Consider the following 23,520-nt stretch of genomic DNA (forward strand, 5'->3'; position numbering starts at 1 on the left):
CTGGATATTTGCAAACCATAGAAATGATTCCAATCTGCACTTTTGAGTGACATACAAGCTTTGCTTCATGCAGCCCGGCACTCGCAGAGTGGGCGGGGCTTGTTTAGAGCAAAAAGCCTGATAGCGAGTGTCAGACGGAGGTAGATTTCTACAACAAAGTTCTGGATAACGGTGATATTATATTGATAAGTGGATGTTTTTTACTTAAAAAAAATATATATCCAGTGGGCTGCATTGAAGTGTTTACTATGTTGTATTAAGCCATGGTAGCCCAGTTAACTGCCTGCTGTTTTTTTGTAAGACCCGTGTCACGTGACTCCAAACTTGACACCTCATTGGCTGCTTCTGAGACGGGATCGACTGCTTCAGCCTTCATTTACTGGAAGTGAGTCTTGCCTGCAAATTTTTTTGACATGTTTCAGTACTGTTTTGTTTTTGTTTTTTTACACTGAATTTTTAAACAGGCATTTTGCTAACAATTTTTTTTTTCAATGAAATTGTCAGCATAATTTGATGTAAAAAAAAAAAAATTTAAGTTCACAATATTCAAATGCAAAAAAAAAAAAAGCTGTGACATAAATTCAGTGTAAAAAAAAAAAGACACACAAAAAAAATAAACACGAATGAACCTCCATGCAATAATCACCAAAAAGCCAACAAAATCCTAGACTGTTGAATGACTTCACAATAGTTGAAAGTCTCCAAAGTTGTACAAACTGGAGTTCAACCAAGATTTGGGGGGAAAAAAATGCCTAAAAATTACAATAAAATAACAAACTTGGGAGTTTTGATGAATTCACATTACACTATTTCTAATGAGGTAATTTGAACAACTTGAAGGTCAACCATCATCACAGGACAGCCTGTTCAACTTTGGAGCTTCCACTGTATTGTCTCTACTCTTTATGAAAGTGGTACAATTTGGAGTTCAACCAAAGTTCTCCAGAATGTATGAAAATTGAAAACATAACTCTGGAGTTTTGATGAATAAAAAAAATCAGTTTACATTATTTACATTGAGAAAACACTAAATTGGACCAACTTATAAGTCAACCAGCATCATTAAATAGACTGTGTTCAACCTTGTATAACTTTCTTTTACACATCCAAGCTATATGGTCAAATGTCTCAAAAGTGGTATTATTTAGCCTTTAATCAAAGTCATCTATACAAATATGTCTGAAAATTAAAAACATAACTATGAGGTTTTGATACATTTATTATTCACTTTATATTATTTATAATGGGAACACACTTTCGAGGGTGTAGTGGCAGTGAGTGAGGGGGTGTACTGGGATCGGGCCTTCATTTGTTTACAAATTAAAATAACTGAAAAAGTCAAGTGGGATCACAGAGTGGATAGTTTCCTTATTTTTACACTTTTTTGAAAGAAAACTCACTTGGAACTTCCAAAGTGGAATGTCGTATAAAACCCAGAGTTGAAGCAAAAATAGAAAAACATGCCTCAAAAGTCCAACAAAACTTTAGAGTAACGAGCATTGTATTTTGCTTTTTCTTTGGCTTTTTTTGTCAGTGACAGCAAAGGGAACGTGTGATGATAACCATAGAACAGGGCACAGCCACTTACCAGCATTCTAGTATTATTACAATCCCTCAAATGATCATCATCCAAAAGTCACGAGTACAAAGTACAATGAATTCAAGCCGTTCATGGACAAGCTAATACCTTTTAGTATGTACTGTACACATTCCATACTGCTTTTTAAAGATGCATGCTAACACGTTTCCACAATACATTATGGGCGGCCTACAAGACGTTACACGACACTGCTATCCGCTCATAGTTTTTGAAATGTACAGCAAAGAATCATTTTGACTATTTTTTTTAAACGTCCTGTCGGAGAGGCATCGGCTAACAAAAGTCCCAGCATGCTCCAGGCCACGCGTGCGGCCTCAGGACCAACTAATAGTCCATAAAATGCTGACATTTCAACATCGATTTTCAAGCATACTTATTAACACATTCGCTGAAGTATTATGTAACAGTATTTAAGTTTTAAAAGGAATATAAATAAGCTTAGTTTGTGTGCAAAGAAGTGCGTACCCGCTGACCTTTTATTTGTACATGTGGAGCGTTGGTAAGATCACCTCCTCATGGTTATAGGAAGTTACCTGAAAGAGAAAAAAAATCCTTTTTCATAAAACTGTGTCCTAATCAACAGAGGATCCAGCATTTATTCACCGATTCTTTTCAACATTGGCTTACACACGTCTCTGATACTACCGACCATACAACTTGATCCCCTTGTCCTGTGCCGTTTTGTACATGTAACAAAATATAGCTATTTATAAGTGAATATTGGTTTCTAAACTTTCCCAGTCAAAGTATTGCAGCATTTCCCTTACAGACAAGCAAGGTGTTGTCGCTGTTCCGACATCCGAAGTAAGAAAAACGCAGGATAAATAAATGTTGTCCACGTTCTGTTTTGGTGCCATTTACAGAAAACGACAACACGGAAAAAAGTCGGCTGTTGGAAATAGAGTTTAAAAGTGTTAAACATTAAATCCTCATACCACTTTTAATTTGTGTTGGGACTAACATGTTACTTTGTAACGCGTTACTGTAACGCCGTTATTTTCGGCGGTAACTAGTAGCTTTTTTATATTCAGTAACTCAGTTACCGTTACTACATGATGTTGTCCTTCTGAATGTTCCTGTGTCACAAGGAAGAGGCGCGCTGTGTGTGTGGGGCGTGTCTGTGTTTACTAACAAAACATGGCGGAGCCGAAGCCGAGTTTCTTAACATGGAGATATTCTCACTACTTATCTTTTGTCGAGCACAAAGAAAAGAACATTTTAGTTGAATGTAAGTTGTGTCTTGGATCAAAGATCCTATCTACTGCCCAAAACAGCTACAAAAGCAACATGCTTCGACGAAGCTAGTAAAGAGAGACGCGCAGTGGCTGGATTTTAACGGAGGGACTGCTAGCCAGGACAACATTGATAGAGCCATTGCAGCGTATGTGCTAGAAGACATGCAGGCTATTTCTACAGTGGCGTCACCCGATTTCAGGCAGCTGGACACAGTGGACAGTGAGTACATAAACATGTAAAGCAAGCTAAAGAAAACACTCCAAACTCTGCCTCTGCTCATCATTCAGCACTGAAGGTACACACTCTGTCAGTTCTCTTATATACTCTTTCATTCTAGACTTCTAGAGTGTTTGACTATCACATCGCTCTAAATGTATAGACTATAAGGAGGGCTCCTAGTGGGCCAGGCCAATCTTTCCTTTTGTCTAAACTAAAACTGGGGAAATGCGTAGTGTTCTGGGCTTCAGTACATTGTTGATCTCATGAAGACATGATTTTATTTCACAATTCCTTGAGAGAAAAAAAGGCCTGGTTAGGCGTGTGTGTAGCAGTATGTGTGCTGTATATAGTGTCATGACATATGATCATGTCATGTGTGCCTTCCTTGGGTGAAGCCAGGTTTACAGTTATGTTGTTATTATGCGATTTGTTACTTATGTATGTTATGTCGATTGTAGCTGAGATAGGCTCCAGCGCCCCCGCGACCCCGAAGGGAATAAGCGGTAGAAAATGGATGGATGGATGGATGTTGCAGCTATTTAAAATTGTTTTGTCAATTTGTGCTAGCCCAAAATAAATTGGCCCTTTGAAACATATCTTTGTCTTTGTGTGTTGTATGTAGACCACATTGCTTAGCAGAGTTCAAAGATGCGAATGCATGTCAAGTTGATCAACAGATTGTATTATTCTCCAGTGCAATAACAGTATTGAAATGAAGGCTAAAAGGGCATTAATGGTAGCCTTAAATAAAAAAATTTAAAAAAAAGAAGTAACTAAATTGTTACTTTTCACAGTAACGCATTACTTTTTGGTGTAAGTAACTGAGTAACTTTTGAAATAAAGTAACTAGTTACTGGTTTTCAGTAATTAACCCAACACTGCTTTTAATACACAAATCTCTTAACTGTCTCGGAAGCACACAGGCACTGTTCGGTATGGCGTCAAAACAGTGCCAAAATTCCAGTGCGTAAAAACCACGGCCTTGGTGAATTTACTGAAACGAAACTGAAACAATGCCATTGTAAGTTAATAATACTAACAGACACTTGTTAACGTGTTAGCATATTACCTAACAATGCGAGTTTCATTACATTACAATAGCACGTACAAATATGCATGAAAACACTCCTACAGACGTCACACATGGGACGGTTTAGTAAAAGAGGATTGTTTTAGTTATATTGTAAAATTTACAAACGTTGCTTGGAGTGATGAATGAGGAATCTGTACGAGCAGTTCCGCTATGAACAGCTAGAACGGAATGGCACTTCTACTTCCGGTTGAAAGCTAAATGGAAGGACACTGCAACTTCTGCAGTGAGCAAAATGGTCCAAAAGATGGCGCCATAACACAAACTAACAGCTTTTCAGTGTATTTGCTTGCTTTAAAAAAAACAATGTATTTGCATTATTATGGCCGTCAGCGAAGAAAAATCCAAAAATTAGCTGCGCCGTTTTATAAATTTCATATTGCGTCGTTTGTGTTTTGGTAGCATCTTCAGACAGAATTTGAAAGAATAATCAAATATGTCTGCCAGATGCATTGTTGCAGGTTGAAGCAAAACAACTAAAGTACCGGATTATAAGGCGCACCTTCATTGAATGGCTTTTTTAAAACTTTGTTCATATACACTACCGTTCAAAAGTTTGGGGTCACCCAAACAATTTTGTGGAATAGCCTTCATTTCTAAGAACAAGAATAGTCTGTCGAGTTTCAGATGAAAGTTCTTTTTCTGGCCATTTTGAGCGTTTAATTGACCCCACAAATGTGATGCTCCAGAAACTCAATCTGCTCAAAGGAAGGTCAGTTTTGTAGCTTCTGTAACGAGCTAAACTGTTTTCAGATGTGTGAACATGATTGCACAAGGGTTTTCTAATCATCAACTAGGCTTCTGAGCCAATGAGCAAACACATTGTACCATTAGAACACTGGAGTGATAGTTGCTGGAAATGGGCCTCTATACACCTATGTAGATATTGCACCAAAAACCAGACATTTGCAGCTAGAATAGTCATTTACCACATTAGCAATGTATAGAGTGTATTTCTTTAAAGTTAAGACTAGTTTAAAGTTATCTTCATTGAAAAGTACAGTGCTTTTCCTTCAAAAATAAGGACATTTCAATGTGACCCCAAACTTTTGAACAGTAGTGTATAAGGTGCACCGCATTATAAGGCGCATAGAATAAACGCTACAGTAGAGGCTGGGGTTACGTTATGCATCCATTAGATGGAGCTGCGCTAAAGGGAATGTCAACAAAACAGTCAGACCTGTTGTGGCTCAATATTGCTCTATATATAAGGCGCACTGTCAGCTTTTGAGAAAATTTGAGGTTTTTGGGTGCGCCTTATAGTGCGGAAAATACGGTAATCAGATTGCATAGATTTCATAATGATGGCAATATGAGTAAAGTATATCACGCAAACTGGGACGAACCAAGTGAGAGGAGAGTCATACGTGACATACGCTCATCATATTCCGGTACAGCAAAGAAAGAATGTTCCCCGAGGTTACGCACCCTCCCTGACATTGCACCGTGCCCCCCTGCTCTACACACAGGCACCATGAAGCAGGAAAATTGCCAGATCAACATCCTGCATCACTATTCCTCCTCTTTTCTCTGTACAAACGGCAGCAACAAGCAGGCTTTTACGGCCACAGACTGTAAACGTCAGAGGCGTGTGTCTTTACCCCCTCATAGCGGTGTCGGGCGGCGTCCGTTTGGCAGGCCCGTACGAGCCTGGTGACGTTCCAGGCTCTCCAAAATGCTCTCCATCAACAGTCGGACATCCGGGTGGGTTTGCTGGTTGGCGTGAACGCGCTCCAGCTGCTGAAGGCCGCCCTCCTCCAACAGCATGCTGCAGTAGCGCGCGGCTGCTTGACGGCCATAATATTAATATTATTAAACCTATCGGAAGCTGTACGAGAGCAGGGCTGGTCTCACCGTTCTTGCTGCAGACGTGTTGCATGGCCCACGCTGCCCAAAGCTGGACGCCGGGCGTGTGGAAGCACTCCAGGAGAGGAAAGAAGGGGTTGAAGGACCTGCAGGAGGGTATGTATATTTATATATTTCCTATGTTTACATATTTGTGTGGTGTGTCTGATACCTGTACGCCACCATCTCACAGTCTGGCGCGTGCCACTCCATGATGACGGCGTGCTAGCAGAAGACAACGCGTGAGGGCTCGCCGCAAACTTTACACATTTCCCGCCTCCTTTTCTTACCAGCTGCTCCAGCAGTGAGGACCTGAGGTCGGGGCTGAGCGTCCACGCGTCCTTCCCTCGTGACGTCAGGTGCGCCAGGATGCCAGCGGCGAAGTAGCTCACCTCCACCTCGGGACTGTGCAAGAGGGTCCTGATGTGGTCCAGGAAGGTCTGCACCATCAGCTCGCCGTGCAGCTCGCCCACCTCCGCGATGTTGTTCTGCACACGTCACGCAGAGGTTAGCATGTTTGGTCTTTTTCATCAATCAATCAAACTTTATTTATAAAGCGCTTTTCATACATAAAAGAAAAGCAACACAGTGCTTTACAAAGTTAAAAACAATACCCCAATGACCCATTTCCCCCTTTAACACACACACACAACATACACACATATACAACTATATGGACAAATGATTGCATGGCTGAGTACAGAGGAGACATGTGAGTAAACACTATCACAGGAGCCATCTGCACCAGGAGGTCATCAGACCATGGCCACCAGGACGCTGACACAAAAGCGCCCCCACAAGCACGGCCGATAACCCCTGAGAGGCAGATGGCTCATCTGAGGAACGTGGGAAAATTAAAATAAAAAAACATGTAAAATAGTAAGAACCGTTTAGTAGAGATAAAGAATATAATACAAAAAAATTAAATTGTAAAAAATTAAACAAAAGATTGAATACAATAATATACAATAAGTAAATAAATAATAAATAGAACTTAATAAAATATTGCATAACTAATAGGATAAAAAGTTAAATACACATTCAATTAAATAATTAAAATCAGGTAAAAGCCAGCAAATCTGAAAGACAAGAAGGCTTAATACCATAAAAAAATCTATAAACCATAAGAAGAACCTTAAAATGTATCCTGAAGCGCACGGGGAGCCAATGCAGACTTTAAAACTGGTGTAATGTGAGCCCGCCTTCTGGTCTTCGTCAGGACACATGCCGCTGAATTTTGGAGTAATTGCAAAGGTGCAATACCCTTTTTAGGAAGACCAGAAAGCAGGGCGTTACAATCATCTGTTTCATGCGCTTCTACAACACGAGTCGCTCACCAGAAGACCCAGAACTTTCTGCTGAATGGACGACTCGTTAGGGAAGGACTAAAGAGAAAGGGATGAGTGCAGATATAATTTAGTAAGGTTTCAAAATGACAAGTTATAACAAATATTGTAGTGCATTGACGAGAAGGTGTACAGTTATAAAATAAAATAGTTGGAAAAAAAGTATTTTGAAGAGGAAAAACTCACAAGTATAAGAGAAATTTATTTTTTAGGTGAGCGTAGTCGTAGTATTTTTAATGTCATACAGTCATGAGAATTGTACAGCTATGAAAATAAAGTAGTCAGTTTACGAGACAAAAGTCACAAAAAAAGATTTAGAAAGTTAGGAGAATTTAATAAAGAAAATTCAAGTTTGACAAATTACAAAACTACGAGAAAAATGTATAAAGACGGTTAAATTGTACAGCTATTAAAATAAAATAGTTTACATGTGTAAAAAAAAAATAATTAATTTAAAAAGTTTCAATAATTTATTCAAGTAACAAGAATAAAGTTTGACAAGTCACAAAACTATGGTAAAAATGATCAAAGACATTAAAAGTTTAATCTATACAAATAAAATACGATAGTTTACATAGTTGTACAGTTTCAAAAATGAATTTAGAAAGTTACGAGCATTTATTAAAGTAACAAGAATAAAGTTTGACAAGTCACAAACTACGGTGAATGATCAATGACATTAAAAGTTGTGAAGCTATGAAAATAAAGTACGATAGTCACTTGACATGAATAAAGTTGTACAGTTTCGAGAATTAATTCAGAAAGTTACAAGAATTTATCAAAGTAACAAGAATAAAGTTTGACAAGCCACAAAACTACGAGACAAATGTTTAAAGACATTAAAGTTGTACAACTATGCAAATAGTCCGTTTACATGAATAAAGTCAGAAAATAACGAGAATGTATTAAACGAGAATAAAGTTTTCGACAAGTCACAAAACTACCAGAAAAATGGTTTGAGACTATGCGAATACAAAAATTAGTATAGCTATGAAAATCAAGTAGTCATTTTACAAGAAGGAATGTTATAACGGCGTAATATTTTTGCGACAAGAGAGAAAACCACAAGAAAAATGTTTCAAGACTACGAGAATAAAGTCATTGAGTTATGAAATAACAAAACAATGTCGTGGAGTTACAAGAATAATGTTGCATTTTGTAAGGCTAGGGTGTAAATATAATGAGAATAAATAACTATTTTCCTTGTTTCTATAGTTTAATGACTTGTCAATGTTTTAAGACCATGAAAATAAAGTTGTAATAATGTACAAGTAAAGTTGAAAGAGGCATCTCAAAACTATAATAATTTTTTTTCCAGACTAAGAAAAACACTAAGTCGTACAGATAAAATATAAAGTACTGAAATTTACGAGAGGTTACGAGAATAAAGTGGTATTTTCTGAGGAAAAGTCTTAATGCGATGAGAATAAAGACATTTTAATACTCATTTGGGGTTTGAAAAATATACAGTTAAAGTACTCCATTTGCCATAAACTCGTAAAGTTAGGAGAATGCTGAAGTAAAGTTGCAATGTTGGAAGTATAGTAACGTCAAGTTGCGTTACGTTAAGTAGCATTTCTTTGGGCAAAAAGTCGTAATGCTATGAGAAGAAGTCGTGTTTTTGGGGGGTGGACGGGGGCGTCATCCGTCTACGAAAATAAACCATTCAAGAGGAATTTGTACAATTATGACAACAAAGTCTTAATGTTAGTTACAAAACCAACTTTTTCCAGTAAATAACGTTACGAGATCAGTCTTACAGTTACTATAAAATTGTACAGCAAGCAAATGTCATTGCATAATAAATTACAGAAAGTATTAGCATTTTGACAAGAAAAAAGTCACACAATCAACCATAATATTGCATAGAATGTTTTTCTTGGTATACCGTTTTTGTTGACAGCTTTATCCTTAATGTATTCCATCTTTATTATGAGTTTAACGTGTGCAGGGTTTCCACGTACCTCCAGAACCTTGATAAACAGATCCAGTCCTTGGTTCTCGATGAAATGGCGACAGGTTGTTGGGGATTCGTCGGTAAGATTCCACAGGGCGCTGAGGGTAAACTTGAGGGTGGCGTCCACCATGCCTTGAGTGGCCTTCTGGCGAACAATGTGGAGGAGTTGCTACAGGGAGCAGACGTCGTATTTACTCGCAAAGCGTATCCCAATACCATGACAAGACAAGGTGGGGGGGTCTCTTCTTACTTTGACGATGAACAATTCTGCTCCCAGCTGAGCCGTTTGTTCCGTGGATAACTAAAGAAAAAGATAAGGTTTAACACTTATGAATGTATAATCATACCTTTTTATGTATACCTTAGCAGCCAGGATGGAAATAATAGCTACAGCCATTCTCTGCATGTTCTGGTCCTCGTGATTGCAGAGCCACTGCATCACCAGTTTAGCAGCTTCGAACCTGTGAAAACATGCAAAATAACCAGTAATACAAGTTAAGTTAAAGTACCAATGATTGTCACACACACACTAGGTGTGGTGAAATTTGTCCTCTGCATTTGACCCATCTCCTTGTTCACCCCCTGGGAGGTGAGGGGAGCAGTGAGCAGCAGCGGTGCCGCGCCCGGGAATAATTTTTGGTGATTTAACCCCCAATTCCAACACTTGATGCTGAGTGCCAAACAGGGAGGTAGTGGGTCCCATTTTTATAGTCTTTGGTATGAAATCACAACCTACCGATCTCAGGGCGGACACTCTAACCACAAGGTGTAGCAGATGTTTTTAACCATATTTAGCCTTCTAAATCAGGTAACAAAACAACAAACTAAACTGCTTTCAGGACAAAGCAATTACTATAAAAATTAAAGCTGCAAGCAGCGATGGACGGGACCGACTTTGAGGGCTCATAAAATCCAAACCGGAGCAGTAATTAAAATTCTTTCATCAACTTTTAATCAGAAGGGTTCAATCTCTCTCCTGTGCTAATTTGAAGCCGACACGACAAACGCGCTCAGAGGAGATAATGTTTGTATAAAGGCGACTGTTTTTACTCAACTTTTGTTTTGAAGGGGGAATTGCAAACTTCCTGTTGATTTTTCCTGGGGGTTGTCAGTGTATGAAATATAGGTCAAAGTGAGACCTACATAGAGGTTTTTGTTTCATGTCTCTATGACATTCCTACTGGGAGTTAGAGGCAGTTTTGTCTGTGTTTTCTTGAGTTTTGGGGTTTGGTTTTTTGATTAGATCGCAATTTTCGCCAGTCCTGATGTGTGTGTCCAATTTGGTGAGTTTTGAAGCATGTTAAGGGGGTCAAATTACGGCTCAAAGAGGCGGCGGTATAATAATAATAAAACGCTATAAATACAATAGGGTACTCTGTCCCAAAGGGACTCGGTCCCTAAAAAAAACTATGTCAAAAGTGAGCATCAGCACTTTCTCACTTTTATTAGGCGAGAAAAAGTCTCTATGCTATGAGAACACAATCAGGTCGATAGAAGACATTAAAACTATGAGGAAAAATGTTTGGTGTGAAAACCTTACACGCTATACTGGGGATTATTTTTGCCATATCCTAAAAGTCTTGTGAAATAAAGGAGCACCTTACAAAAGTTATGCACATTACAAAAAAAGAGCACAGAGAATAACAAACAAATGCACTCTTTTTAACGTCACAAATCTGCTGAAATTTGTTGAAAAATTAATATTTCAGTAATGTCTTATCCAACAACAATTTTAGTTTAACAGTGTGATTTATGTTATATTGCTTCTCGGGTGTCTTTTGGTCAAAGGTTACTCTTCAAATGGGTTTAATTTCAGAATTGATTGATGTTGACGCCTTTCCCAATGTTTAACTAAAACATTCCTGTTCTTTTTGCTTATCCTCCTTACTTTTATTTAAACTTGATTAAAGTCGGACAATTAGGAGGAAAAAGTCGTTTTTTTGGTTGTGTATCTTGTGCACGTGTCCAATATAGCTACCTGTTAAATGGCACTTCCTGTAAGATCCTGTCACTGCAAAGAGACAGCAGGCAGTTCTTCTGCAGCTGAGGATGGGGAAAAAAGGGTGAACAAGAGAAACTATTCAGACAGTTCTGAGGTGTCATTGCCATCGTTGGTGCTGTGTGGAGTCCACGTGTTAAATTGTTATATATTCAAACATGGTGTTGCAGCTACCTGTTGGTGGTTGGGAAACGTCCTCATGGCCTCCAGAAGGAGCTGAGTGACGGTGCTGAGCAGCCGGACCGGCATCCCGGCTGCCAAGTCCTGCTTGGTCAGGTTGAAGACGCAGGCGCTGGCCGCGAGCTGGACGTTCAGAGTGGCGGGGTGGTTCTTCATGCCTAAAACTACCAACTGGAAAGCAGAAAGTAGGTAGATTGTAGGACAACATGTCACCAAGGTGCTTAAGCTCTTCCACCAAGCACTACAGTTTGGTGCGCTTATTATAAAAGACACTTAACGTTTTAGTCCACTGGCATCAGGGTTCGGTGAACCAACAGATTGGTGTGATCCCCATCATAGTTTTTTTTCATACCAATTAGGGTGAGAAGTCCTGCAGTAAACTGTGTCTGTAGCTTTGATGCTCCAGTGCCAGCATGACCGCTTGACCATTTTAGCAAGCAACGTCATGCTACGTTAGCGTGTTTGTATCGCTTTGTTTACCGTATTTTTCGGAGTATAAGTCGCTCCGGAGTATAAGTCGCACCGGCCGAAAATGCATAATAAAGAAGAAAAAACATATATAAGTCGCACTGGAGTATAAGTCGCATTTTTGGGGGAAATGTATTTGATAAAAGCCAACACCAAGAATAGACATTTGAAAGGCAATTTAAAATAAATAAAGAATAGTGAACAACAGGCTGAATAAGTGTACGTTATATGAGGCATAAATAACCAACTGAGAACGTGCCTGGTATGTTAACGTAACATATTATGGTAAGAGTCATTCAAATAACTATAACATATAGAACATGCTATACGTTTACCAAACAATCTGTCACTCCTAATCGCTAAATCCCATGAAATCTTATACGTCTAGTCTCTTACGTGAATGAGCTAAATAATATTTGATATTTGACGGTAATGTGTTAATAATTTCACACATAAGTCGCTCCTGAGTATAAGTCGCACCCCCGGCCAAACTATGAAAAAAACTGCGACTTATAGTTAGAAAAATACAGTATTTGTTTTATGTTATAAATACAAAAATAATAATGATTGTGAATTGAAATAAAATGAATTATTGGTAAGATATTGCAATAAGACCAGTCATTTAATCATTGTACCGGTATATACTAATGATGAGAAGAAAGCTAGGTATTTAATTCATCAATAAAAAGTGGGAGTAAATAAGTTACACTTCTTCCCACTCCTTTTGTATTATTTTTATTTTGTATGTGTGTTAATTGTATTTGTTTCTATTACTGTACTTCACTTTAATGTTGATAAAAATGATTATTTTGTATTATTTATTCTGCTTTGTTTTAAACATGTACAAAATAAACTACTATTTTAGGATGTGTAGCGAAGCCTGTCCTTGGTGGTAGGCATTAACTCGTCGAGCTAGTGGCGGGTTAGAGGTGCCCGATTAGTGACGTCATGAATAGATGCGTATTAGCTAATGCTAACGACACTGCCTTGATTACATTACGATAGCACATACGAATATGCATGAAAACACTCCTACAGACATCACACGTGGAACGGTTTATTAAGTATAAACAGCTTTAGTTCTATTTTAAAACTTACAAACGTTGCTTGGAGTGATCCGTATGAGCAGAAACGCCATGGACGGCTAGAAGACGGAATGGGACTGCTACTTCCGGTTGAAAGCACTAAATGAACTTGACTAAAATATGGCGCTTTAGCACAAACAATAACACCTTTTCAGTGTATTTACTTGTTTGTTTTTTATTAACTATTTACATGATGGCCGTCAGCGAAGGGTTCAAAGTGTAGAATAAAAAGTAGGAATTTACAGTACAGTTAGAACCTCGTTAAAAAAGTCACTTTTACGTAATACAGTACCGAACTGCATGACTTGGTGGAAACAGGGGTTTCAGGACAACAACCTTTAGAATGTCAGGTCGAGGTTTGTCCATGACGTGCGTGAGGCTGAAGAGATGAAACAGAGCTTCTCTCACAAAGCCCTCCCTCTCTGCGTAGCGGCGCAGCGCCTCGCAGATCTGCGTTTCGTTAGCTTCCCCCGTGACCTGATCAATCACACACAGAAAAACATTTCAAATACCTGAATTCACATGCAGTTGGCTAATTTATGCACATTCCTCCCGGGGGAAAAAAATCATACTTTAAGGTTTCCATCCCCGGAAAGGAAGTCGGAAAAACCGGCGTCTGTGGCCAGGAGTCCCATAAAGGTCATTCCGGGTCTCTCCTCAACAAACGCCTTAACAGCGGCGTCTGTCACCTGCAAGATTTAGATGCCAAAAAAAATAATTGTAAAAGTGTTTCTTAACCATGGTTAGGCCTCGAGCGCACCTTAGAGGCTGCTAAACAATGTTTCTCAGCTGTGGTCCGTATGGGCTGCAGCCGCACTCAGTTGTAATACACTTTTCCACCACTTGTGGCAGTAATGACAATATCAAACACAAGAAGCCTGGAGATAAAATCACAGAAGTTTCTTAAGCGCAAAAATTATGACTGAGGTGGTGAAGCTGTATTTTTATTTGCACTTAAATTTTATTAAGTTTATTTAAAAAAGAATCATTTTTAAATTTGTTAAAATATATTCATTTAGCACTACATAATTATATGTAAATGTATTTTTCATCAGTTTGTATAAGTTCCTTCTTTTGCAGTATATTTAATTAGTATTTATATTTGTAATGAGCCTAACCTAAGCCTAGATAGTAATCTTTGTGATTAACGCATGATTTTATATCCTGTTGAACTGTAAGGAGGTTACATATAATTATTAAATATGACTAAAATCAAGAGTAAGATGAATTATTCAGTAATAATATTTGAGTGGGCCCTCGGTAGTGGAAAAGTTGGTCCCCGAGGTACTTTAAAAAAAAAACCCACCTATAAACATATAGCTGCGTTATGTGACTCTGCGTGCACTTTAAAATGTTATTGATAGGCTTGTTATTACGTTTTACTCTGCATGGACTTCTAAATGTTATTGATAGGCTTGTAATTACGTTTGCCTCTGTATGCACTTTAAAATGTTGTTATTGATAGGCGTGTTATTACGTTTGCCTCTGCATGCACTTTAAAATGTTATTGATAGGCGTGTTATTACGTTTGCCTCTGCATGCACTTTAAAATGTTATTGATAGGTGTGTTATTACGTTTGCCTCTGCATGCACTTTAAAATGTTATTGATGGGTGTGTTATTACGTTTGCCTCTGCATGCACTTTAAAATGTTATTGATAGGCTTGTTATTACGTTTTACTCTGCATGGACTTCTAAATGTTATTGATAGGCTTGTAATTACGTTTGCCTCTGTATGCACTTTAAAATGTTGTTATTGATAGGCGTGTTATTACGTTTGCCTCTGCATGCACTTTAAAATGTTATTGATAGGCGTGTTATTACGTTTGCCTCTGCATGCACTTTAAAATGTTATTGATAGGTGTGTTATTACGTTTGCCTCTGCATGCACTTTAAAATGTTGTTATTGATAGGCGTGTTATTACGCTTGCCTCTGCATGCACTTTAAAATGTTATTGATAGGCTTGTTATTACATTTTACTCTGCATGGACTTCTAAATGTTATTGATAGGCTTGTAATTACGTTTGCCTCTGTATGCACTTTAAAATGTTGTTATTGATAGGCGTGTTATTACGTTTGCCTCTGCATGCACTTTAAAATGTTATTGATAGGTGTGTTATCACGCTTGCCTCTGTATGCACTTTAAAATGTTATTGATAGGTGTTACTACGTTTGCCTCTGCATGCACTTTAAAATGTTGTTATTGATAGGCGTGTTATTACGCTTGCCTCTGTATGCACTTTAAAATGTTATTGATAGGTGTTATTACGTTTGCCTCTGCATGCACTTTAAAATGTTATTGATAAGCGTGTTATTACATTTGCCTCTGCATGCACTTTAAAATGTTATTGATAGGCGTGTTATTACGCTTGCCTCTGTATGCACTTTAAAATGTTATTGATAGGTGTTATTACGTTTGCCTCTGCATGCACTTTAAAATGTTATTGATAGGCATGTTATTACGTTTGCCTCTGCATGCACTTTAAAATGTTGTTATTGATAGGCGTGTTATTACGCTTGCCTCTGTATGCACTTTAAAATGTTAATAGGCGCGTTAATACGTTTGCCTCTGCAAGCACTTTAAAATGTTATTGATAGGCGTGTTATTACATTTGCCTCTGCATGCACTTTAAAATGTTGTTATTGATAGGCGTGTTATTACGTTTGCCTCTGCATGCACTTTAAAATGTTGTTATTGATAGGCGTGTTATTACATTTGCCTCTGCATGCACTTTAAAATGTTGTTATTGATAGGCGTGTTATTACGCTTGCCTCTGCATGCACTTTAAAATGTTATTGATAGGCGTGTTATTACGTTTGGAGTGCTGCATGCATGTGAGTTTTTATTCACAATTTTACTGAAGCAAATAAACACACCTGTTTCCTTCCAGACACATCCAGGGAAACGAGAGCAGGAAGTATGCCGGTTTGTCCGAGCAGCTGACGAGCCACGTCGGAGGTAAACTGTTTATCATCGCTGATGTCCAGGTGCTGCACGCATAAAAAGCCTCGCTTTATCTCAAAGCGCTTCACAGGAAGCCCCGCCTCCCTTCCACCAACCTGCAATACATCCAACTGCCCGATGACGGCCAGCAGCTGCGCGGTGCTCATCTCCAGCCGCTTGAGCTGGTGCAGCGTGAGCGAGCGCAGCCGGTCCTTCAGGCCCAGCAGCGGGTTCAGGTTAGTGACCGAGGTGTTGGACAGGTCCAGGCTCTCCAGCCGAGGCAGAGCGCACACGCCCGCCAGGCCCGAGTTGTAGAAGTCCACGTTGGCCAGGGAGAGGGCGCGCAGGCCCTGCAGGGAGCTGAAGCAATGTCTGCTGGGCTCCTCCAGGGAGGACATGGTAAGACCCGTGAGGACAAGACGCTGGAGGGACTCCTGCGGGGTGGGACATGACCGCGTCTGTCACTTTTTTTATTTGATTTTTTTTAGCCTTTTTTTAACCAGGTAAAATCCCATTGAGATCAAAGATCTCTTTTCCAAGGGAGACCTGGCCAAGAGGGCAGCAGCAAGGTTACATTAAAAACACATAAAACATCAAATTTACAACATTAAAACGTGCTCACATAACACATGTGCATACAGACAAGGTAGACTGCAACCCTTTAAACTCATTTAATGTAACAAGGGTTTGAAGTTTAATATTCGATTGTAGGTTATTCCAAGCCTTCGGTGCTGAAAACATAAATGCTTTCTTGCCCAGTTCAGTTCTTTCTTTGGGGACGACAAATTGCAGAACATTCATTGAACGAAGATTGTGACTTCCTTGTTTCTTTGTTAAAAGACAAAATAGATAAAATGCTCACTGCACTCCCATGCTGAGACTGCTCAACATACCTGACAGTGTTTATTAGTGGCCAGTCCTCGCAGGATGTCAGGGATGGTGAGGTCTGCGTTGACCCTGGCAGCGTCCAGCTCTGACAGCCTGTGAACACACAGAGCTCTCTGGAAGGCCTCTGCAGATATCCGCGCGGTGCGGATGTACGCTCGCCTCAGCCGCAGGTACTCGCTGTTCCGGAACACTGCGACCGTGCTGTCATTCAACAAACCTGCGGCAGAACATACAGTACTTTTTTCTTTTTCTTTTCACAACTGAACAAGGGGATAATTATAATGTCTCATACTTAATTCACAACTATATTTTAACATTATGAAAATAATATACAGTACAGGCCATAGGTTTGGACACTTCTTCTCATTTCAATGCAATTTGTATTTTCATGACTATTTACATTGTAGATTGTCACTGAAGGCATCAAAACTATGACACCTGTGAAGTGAAAACCATTTCAGGTGACTACATCTTAACCTCTTAAGGCCCAAGCTGTTAGTTTACATGCTTTTTTTATTTTTCATTGCTATTTGGGCTTATTGGACCCTAATTAGAATAAAAACTAAGAATCATCTTTTGATATGATGTACTTAGTCCATTAGTACACAAACGTGTACTTCATGTGTAGTGACATGCTAATTCTTATTTTTACACTTTTCCCCCCCCCAAATTCCATTGTATGTTATACTCTTCTGACACCACCAGATGGCAGTATAAGTGTCCACATAAGCGGCCATAAGACCCCAATTCAGTAGTGTACACAATTTTGGAAATAAGAGCTAAAAGGTGCTGTCCACGCATGTGGCCACTAAGGCCTTTAGAGGTTTAAAGCTCATCGAGAGAATGCCAAGAGTGTGCAAAGCAGTAATCACAACCAAGGGTGGCTATTTTGAAGAAACAAGAATGTAAAACATGTTCAGTTATTTCACCTTTTTTTGTTAAGTACATAACTCCACATGTGTTCATTCATAGTTTTGATGCCTTTAGTGACAATCTACAATGTAAATAGTCATGAAAATAAAGAAAACCCATTAAATGAGGTGTTTCCAAACTTTTGGCCTGTACTGTATATTCTGGTGACATTTTATTACCATAATGTTACTTTTTTCTTGTAACATCAAGTTTTCTGAGTAAGAGATGTCTCTTACCTGCTGACACTTCAGCCTTTGTCAGCGCTATCGTAACTTCCTGGTGTGATGTGTCAAACAGTGATTCTCAAACTGTGGTACTAGCGCGGGGGTCGGCAACCCGCGGCTCTAGAGCCGCATGCAGCTCTTTAGCGCCGCCCTAGTGGCTACTTGGAGCTTTTAAAAAAATGTTTATGATAATGGAAAAAGATGGTTGGAAAAATATATTTGTTGTTTGAATTTGGTTTCTGTAGGAGAACAAACATGACACAAACCTTCCTAATTGTTAGAAAATCCCACTGTTTATGTTAAACATGTTTCACTGGTGAGAGTATTTTACAAGCGTTGTTTTGTCCTACTAATTTTGGTGGTCCTTAAATGCACCGTAGTTTGTTTACATGTACAACTTTCTCCGAAAGATGGGTTTTATGCCACTCCTTCTTTGTCTCATTTTGTCCACCAAACTTTTTATTCTGTGCATGGATGTACAAAGGTGAACTTTATTGATGTTATTGACTTGTTGGAATTTACCGGTCGGTCTACGTTCCCATCCTCACCTATGGTCATGAGCTTTGGGTTATGACAGAAAGGACAAGATCACGGGTACAAGTGGCCGAAATGAGTTTCCTCGCCGGGTGGCGGGGCTCTCCCTTAGAGATAGGGTGAGAAGCTCTGTCATCCGGGGGGAACTCAAAGTAAAGCTGCTGCTCCTCCACATGGAAAGGAGCCAGATGAGGTGGTTCGGGCATCTGGTCAGGATGCCACCCGAACGCCTCCCTAGGGAGGTGTTTAGGGCACATCCGACCGGTAGGAGGCCACGGGGAAGACCCAGGACACGTTGGGAAGACTATGTCTCCCGGCTGGCCTGGGAACGCCTCGGGATCCCCCGGGAAGAGCTGGACGAAGTGGCTGGGGAGAGGGAAGCCTGGGCTTCCCTGCTTAGGCTGCTGCCCCCGCGACCTGACCTCCGATAAGCGGAAGAAGATGGATGGATGGATATTATAGCGGTTTAATAGGTCCCGGAGGGATTTAAATATCATCATTGAGGTTGTTGCTCACCAGGGTCACTATTAGTATGAGATTTGAAGGTGTGTTTACCTTCTGTAGCCATTTTAGCCAACAGCTGGTCTGCGAGCTCCTGCGGGAAGAGCACAGCCTCCCTGAAGCACAGAGACCCATCGGGACGCTTCACGCAGAAACACTCCAGGTTGTGACTCACGAAGGTCAGGCAAAGGTCTGTCAGACCCGCCGGGGACGCCTCATCCTGCACAACAACACGCAGCAGCTTGGCATCCATGTTGCTCATCTTCTTCTGCAAGGAGCTACAATGAACACCACACAAGAACGTACCGTGTTGAGGAAGCTGCAGGCCATGGCGGTGGAACTACGCCCGTTCGCTTGTGTGCAACACGGAATGTGTGGTCTCACTAGGCTGTCTGTTGACTGCTTCTCTTGCCTACTCGCCGCAGCACCGACACACGACCTCGGTAGCACCGACACAAGCTAGCTGGCTAGCTAACATCTAGCTAGCTTACTTGTTGTCGCCTTCGTTCGCTCTCCGAGCGACAACATTGACGGCCGCCCGCTTTGCTTCTAATCATATTTGGAGGATTAAAAGCCAAACGCTGTTAGTTCCGAGCCGGTTGTAGTCCAATCGTGTTTATTAATAGCTTGCGAGGAGGTTTATTTTTGACGTGACGATTTGTAAACAGAGGTCACAACACCGGAAGTACATAACTCGAGGGGGCGTGGCAACGGGACAAAGTTGCCAAATGGGTAATTGGAAGGCGCCGAACGACGAGCTTTAAAATACTGTATTTTGAGAAAATACATTTGTATGTTGACGTCGCTAATTTTGCTACAGTGTGGCATTACCACATATAGTGTCTACATTTAAGGGGTCAAATTATTGTACATTACCTAGGGGAACTAGTCATTCACAAAGGGTGAACTTTTAGCCTAAATACAATAATTATCGTACGTCTGGCAACGCTGCGACGGGAATGTGCGAGGGACTGTTACAAAACCTGGAAGCTTTTTTGATGCTATGTTCCAAATTTAAAGTTTATTTACTGAAATTGAGTGAGCCTATGGCTTTGCACTTTGTTTATTATACATATATATGTATTTTGCAGTCTATTTTAGTTACTTTAAATTTACAACCCCTTGGCGCTGTTTTGTACTGTTTGTACTGTTTTTGTACTTATTTTGATTATTGTTTGTCGACTGTTTGTTAATGTTGAAATTTTTAAATAGAGGTTTAGAAAATAAAAAATGTATACAATTTAAAAAAAAAAAAAACAGGAAGCTTTTTTTTTTTGGGTGGTATAGCTCGGTTGGTAGAGCGGCCGTGCCAGCAACTTGAGGGTTGCAGGTTCGATCCCCGCTTCCGCCATCCTAGTCACTGCCGTTGTGTCCTTGGGCAAGACACTTTACCCACCTGCTCCCAGTGCCACCCACACTGGTTTGAATGTAACTTAGATATTGGGTTTCACTATGTAAAGCGCTTTGAGTCACTTGAGAAAAAGCGCTATATAAATGTAATTCACTTCACTTCACTTCACTTTTACGAAACGCCACGCGCAATCTCTTGACTTAAAAAAAGATTGTTTTTTTTAATATTTATTGTATATATTTATAATCAGTTAAAACGATACAAACTTAGTGCTCTTGAAATATAATATTGTTTATGGAACAGTAATAGCTTTTTTTATTTTATTTTTTTTATAAACCTTTATTTATAAATGTCAACATTTACAAACAGTTGAGAAATAATAATCAAAGTAAGTACAAAAACAGTACAAAACAGCGCCAGGGGGTCAAAGTGAACCGCAATAGCTTGCGAGGAGGTATATTTTGGACGCGACGACTTGTAAACAGAGGTCACAACACCGGAAGTACATTACTGAGGGGGCGTGGCTACGGGACAAAGTTGCCAAATGGGTAATTGAAAGGCGCCGAACGACGAGCTTTAAAATATTGTATTTTGAGAAAATACACGGTACATTTGTGTGTTGACGTCGCTAATTTTGCTACAGTGTGGCATTACCACATATAGTGTCTACATTTAAGGGGTCAAATTATCGTACATTACCGAGGGGAACTAGTCATTCGCAGAGGGTGATATTTTGGCGCAAATACAATAATTATCGTACGTCTGGCAACGCTGCTACGGAAAACTGCGAGGGACTGTTCCAAAACTAGGAAGCTTTTACTAAACCCCACGCGCATTGCTAACTGTCAAAAAACTATAATTTAATATTTATTGTATATATTTATAATCAGTTAAAACGATACAATCTTAGTGCGGGTATTTTTAAAGCTGTGCTCTTGAAACATAATAGTGTTTATGGAACAGCAAGGTCACAGCGAGCTGAGGTAGATAAAGATTATTATTCATTCTACACCAAACTAAAGGCAAATAATGGCGGGACTCATCAACTTTGAGGACGAGGAAGAAGTGAAACAGTTCCTGGATAATTTAGGAGTGGAGTACAGCTTCCAGTGCTACAAGGACAACGACCCTGAAGGTAAAACAAAATAAATCCGAAACTTTGTTTTTGTTAGCTTTGTCTGTGCATTGGCGGTCATTGGTACGGTGGCCGATATGGACAAACACAAAAACACATGCAATAGGGAAAATATATTACACTTAACTCCACACAGAAGGTCATCAAAGCTCACGCCAGAATTTTGGAACAAGAATGAAGTAATATAAGAAATGTGAAAATATAATAAATCTATTTGTTATTTAGAAGTTGCACTTTTGCATCTCATTGTTTAAAACTGCGGTGCGTTCAAGGACCCTCGATTTAAGTCAGAAACTGAGGCGCCACTAGGTTTTAAAGACCGAGGTAGACTATCCGCAGGAGATGCACTAATAATAACATGATCATAATAATTATTATTAGGGATGTCCAATAATGGCTTTTTGCCGATATCCGATATTTTCCAACTCTTTAATTACAGATACAGATATCAACAGATACTGATATATACAGTCGTGGAATTAACACATTATTATGCCTAATTTGGACAACCAGGTATGGTGAAGATAAGGTCCTTTTTTAAAAATAAGATATATAAATTAAAAAAAATTTCTTGAATAAAAAAGAAAGTAAAACAATATAAAAACAGTGACATAGAAACTAGTAATGAATGAAAATGAGTAAAATTAACTGTTAAAGGTTAGTACTATTAGTGGACCAGCAGCACGCACAATCATGTGTGCTTACAGACTGTATCCCTTGCAGACTGTTATTGATATATAATGTAGGAACCAGAGTATTAATAACAGAAAGAAACAACCCTTTTGTGTGAATGAGTGTAAATGGGGGAGGAAGGTTTTTTTTGGGTTGGTGCACTAATTGTAAGTGTATCTTGTGTTTTTTATGTTGATTTAATAAAAAAAAACAAAAAACGATACCGATAATAAATAAAAAAACGATACCGATAATTTCCGATATTACATTTTAAAGCATTTATCGACATCTCTAATTATTATTTATTGTACTGTTACGCTTGTGTGTCTAAGTGGACACAAGTCAACAGCAAGCCAAACTCCATCCAAAATGAATATGGGAGTCAGGAAGTATAATTTTAGCTGCACTAGACGGCACTGTCAAATCCAGTATGAACCAAAGTGAAACTAAAGAAAACATACATAAATAAATGACTGCATAGTCGTAAATAAACATTCTTATATACAAGTGAACACAATATGGATTTATTCCAAATCTCCCCAAGGGCACTAAACATGAAGCAATTGTGATGTAAATAAAAGTTAACAAACTTCACAAGTTAAATGAATGCATCACAATAGAACATGTAGTATATATGTCTTATTAAGTTCCTAAAACAAATACTTACAGACGATGCTTGGGAAGGCGAGAACGAGACAAAGCTGACTAGAGGTAGAAAAAGCAGCTTGAAGCAGAGAAACTCTCCAGCTTGGCTACCCGAGCTTGTTGATGTCAGATTTGTATCATAGCTGTGATTATGTCTATGATGCCACTCTGCATGTCAAAATAAAAGCCTGCATGTACTCAAAGGTGCATTGCACACATTGTCATAGTGCATGTCAAAATAAAAGCCTGCATGTACTCAAAGGTGCATTCTGCATGTACTCAAAGGTGCATTACACACATTGTCACAGTGCATGTCAAAATAAAAGCATCCACCGAATGCACTTTGGAAAATAAGGGCAGAACATTTATTATCATGATTTATATTCCCTACTGGTGATTGTCCTACATCACGCATGAATCAGCTAAACTCTATTTTACACTCTGAATAATGGCAGGTTATATGATTGTTTAAATTCATATTCTGGCCACATTTGATGGCACTTTTTGTAAACACTATTTGTAAAAAAAACAACAACCAAAACAAAACAAATATCCTTTTTTTTTTCTTAAACAAAAACAATAGGGGTGCACAAAAATCGATTCACATCTGAATTGTGATTTTTATTAATCTCAATTCTATATGAATTCATCATTTTATAAAAAAGATTAAAAAATATTGAAATAAAACC

The 23,520-nt window shown here is 39.1% G+C and overlaps 2 protein-coding genes across 4 annotated transcripts in view; one reads left to right on the top strand and one right to left on the bottom strand.

Annotated features, from left to right (window-relative positions):
- Positions 1-518: 518 nt before the first annotated feature.
- On the bottom strand, positions 519-19,730 carry zyg11 (zyg-11 family member, cell cycle regulator). Of its 3 annotated transcripts, none has more exons than XM_062038480.1 (18): positions 19,335-19,730; positions 19,083-19,248; positions 16,863-17,074; positions 16,086-16,403; positions 15,903-16,016; positions 13,598-13,714; positions 13,362-13,502; positions 11,467-11,643; positions 11,272-11,336; positions 9,655-9,754; positions 9,544-9,594; positions 9,301-9,462; positions 7,328-7,375; positions 6,281-6,478; positions 6,163-6,215; positions 6,000-6,097; positions 5,747-5,929; positions 519-2,133 (listed from the first exon to the last, which is right to left on the bottom strand). In XM_062038480.1, exons 1-17 carry the CDS (start codon positions 19,356-19,358, stop codon positions 5,751-5,753), a joined length of 2,223 nt encoding a protein of 740 aa, XP_061894464.1. In that variant the 5' UTR covers positions 19,359-19,730; the 3' UTR covers positions 519-2,133; positions 5,747-5,750. The 3 variants fall into 3 exon arrangements, with proteins under 3 accessions (XP_061894464.1, XP_061894463.1, XP_061894465.1); XM_062038479.1 differs by having other exon boundaries at positions 5,747-5,932; XM_062038481.1 differs by lacking the exon at positions 7,328-7,375 and having other exon boundaries at positions 5,747-5,932.
- Positions 19,731-20,791: 1,061 nt separating this feature from the next.
- The window catches only part of LOC133644153 (cytochrome c oxidase assembly factor 7), an 11,196-nt gene continuing 8,467 nt past the window's right edge, over positions 20,792-23,520 (top strand). The window contains exon 1 of the mRNA XM_062038484.1: positions 20,792-21,514. Coding sequence (XP_061894468.1) covers positions 21,409-21,514 — 106 coding nt within the window. The 5' untranslated portion in view covers positions 20,792-21,408. The remainder of the gene's footprint in view (positions 21,515-23,520) is intronic.

Source organism: Entelurus aequoreus, linkage group LG27, assembly GCF_033978785.1.
Source record: "Entelurus aequoreus isolate RoL-2023_Sb linkage group LG27, RoL_Eaeq_v1.1, whole genome shotgun sequence".
In the NCBI taxonomy this organism is placed as follows: domain Eukaryota; kingdom Metazoa; phylum Chordata; class Actinopteri; order Syngnathiformes; family Syngnathidae; genus Entelurus; species Entelurus aequoreus.

Coding starts and splice junctions, on each gene's coding strand:
- zyg11 (XM_062038479.1), bottom strand. CDS start 19,358: ATGGCCTGCAGCTTCCTCAACACG. Junction 7,376..9,300: donor TGTTTATCAAGGTTCTGGAG/GTACGTGGAAAC, acceptor CTTTCTCTTTAG/TCCTTCCCTAACGAGTCGTC. Junction 6,479..7,327: donor AGAAAGTTCTGGGTCTTCTG/GTGAGCGACTCG, acceptor TGACGTGTGCAG/AACAACATCGCGGAGGTGGG.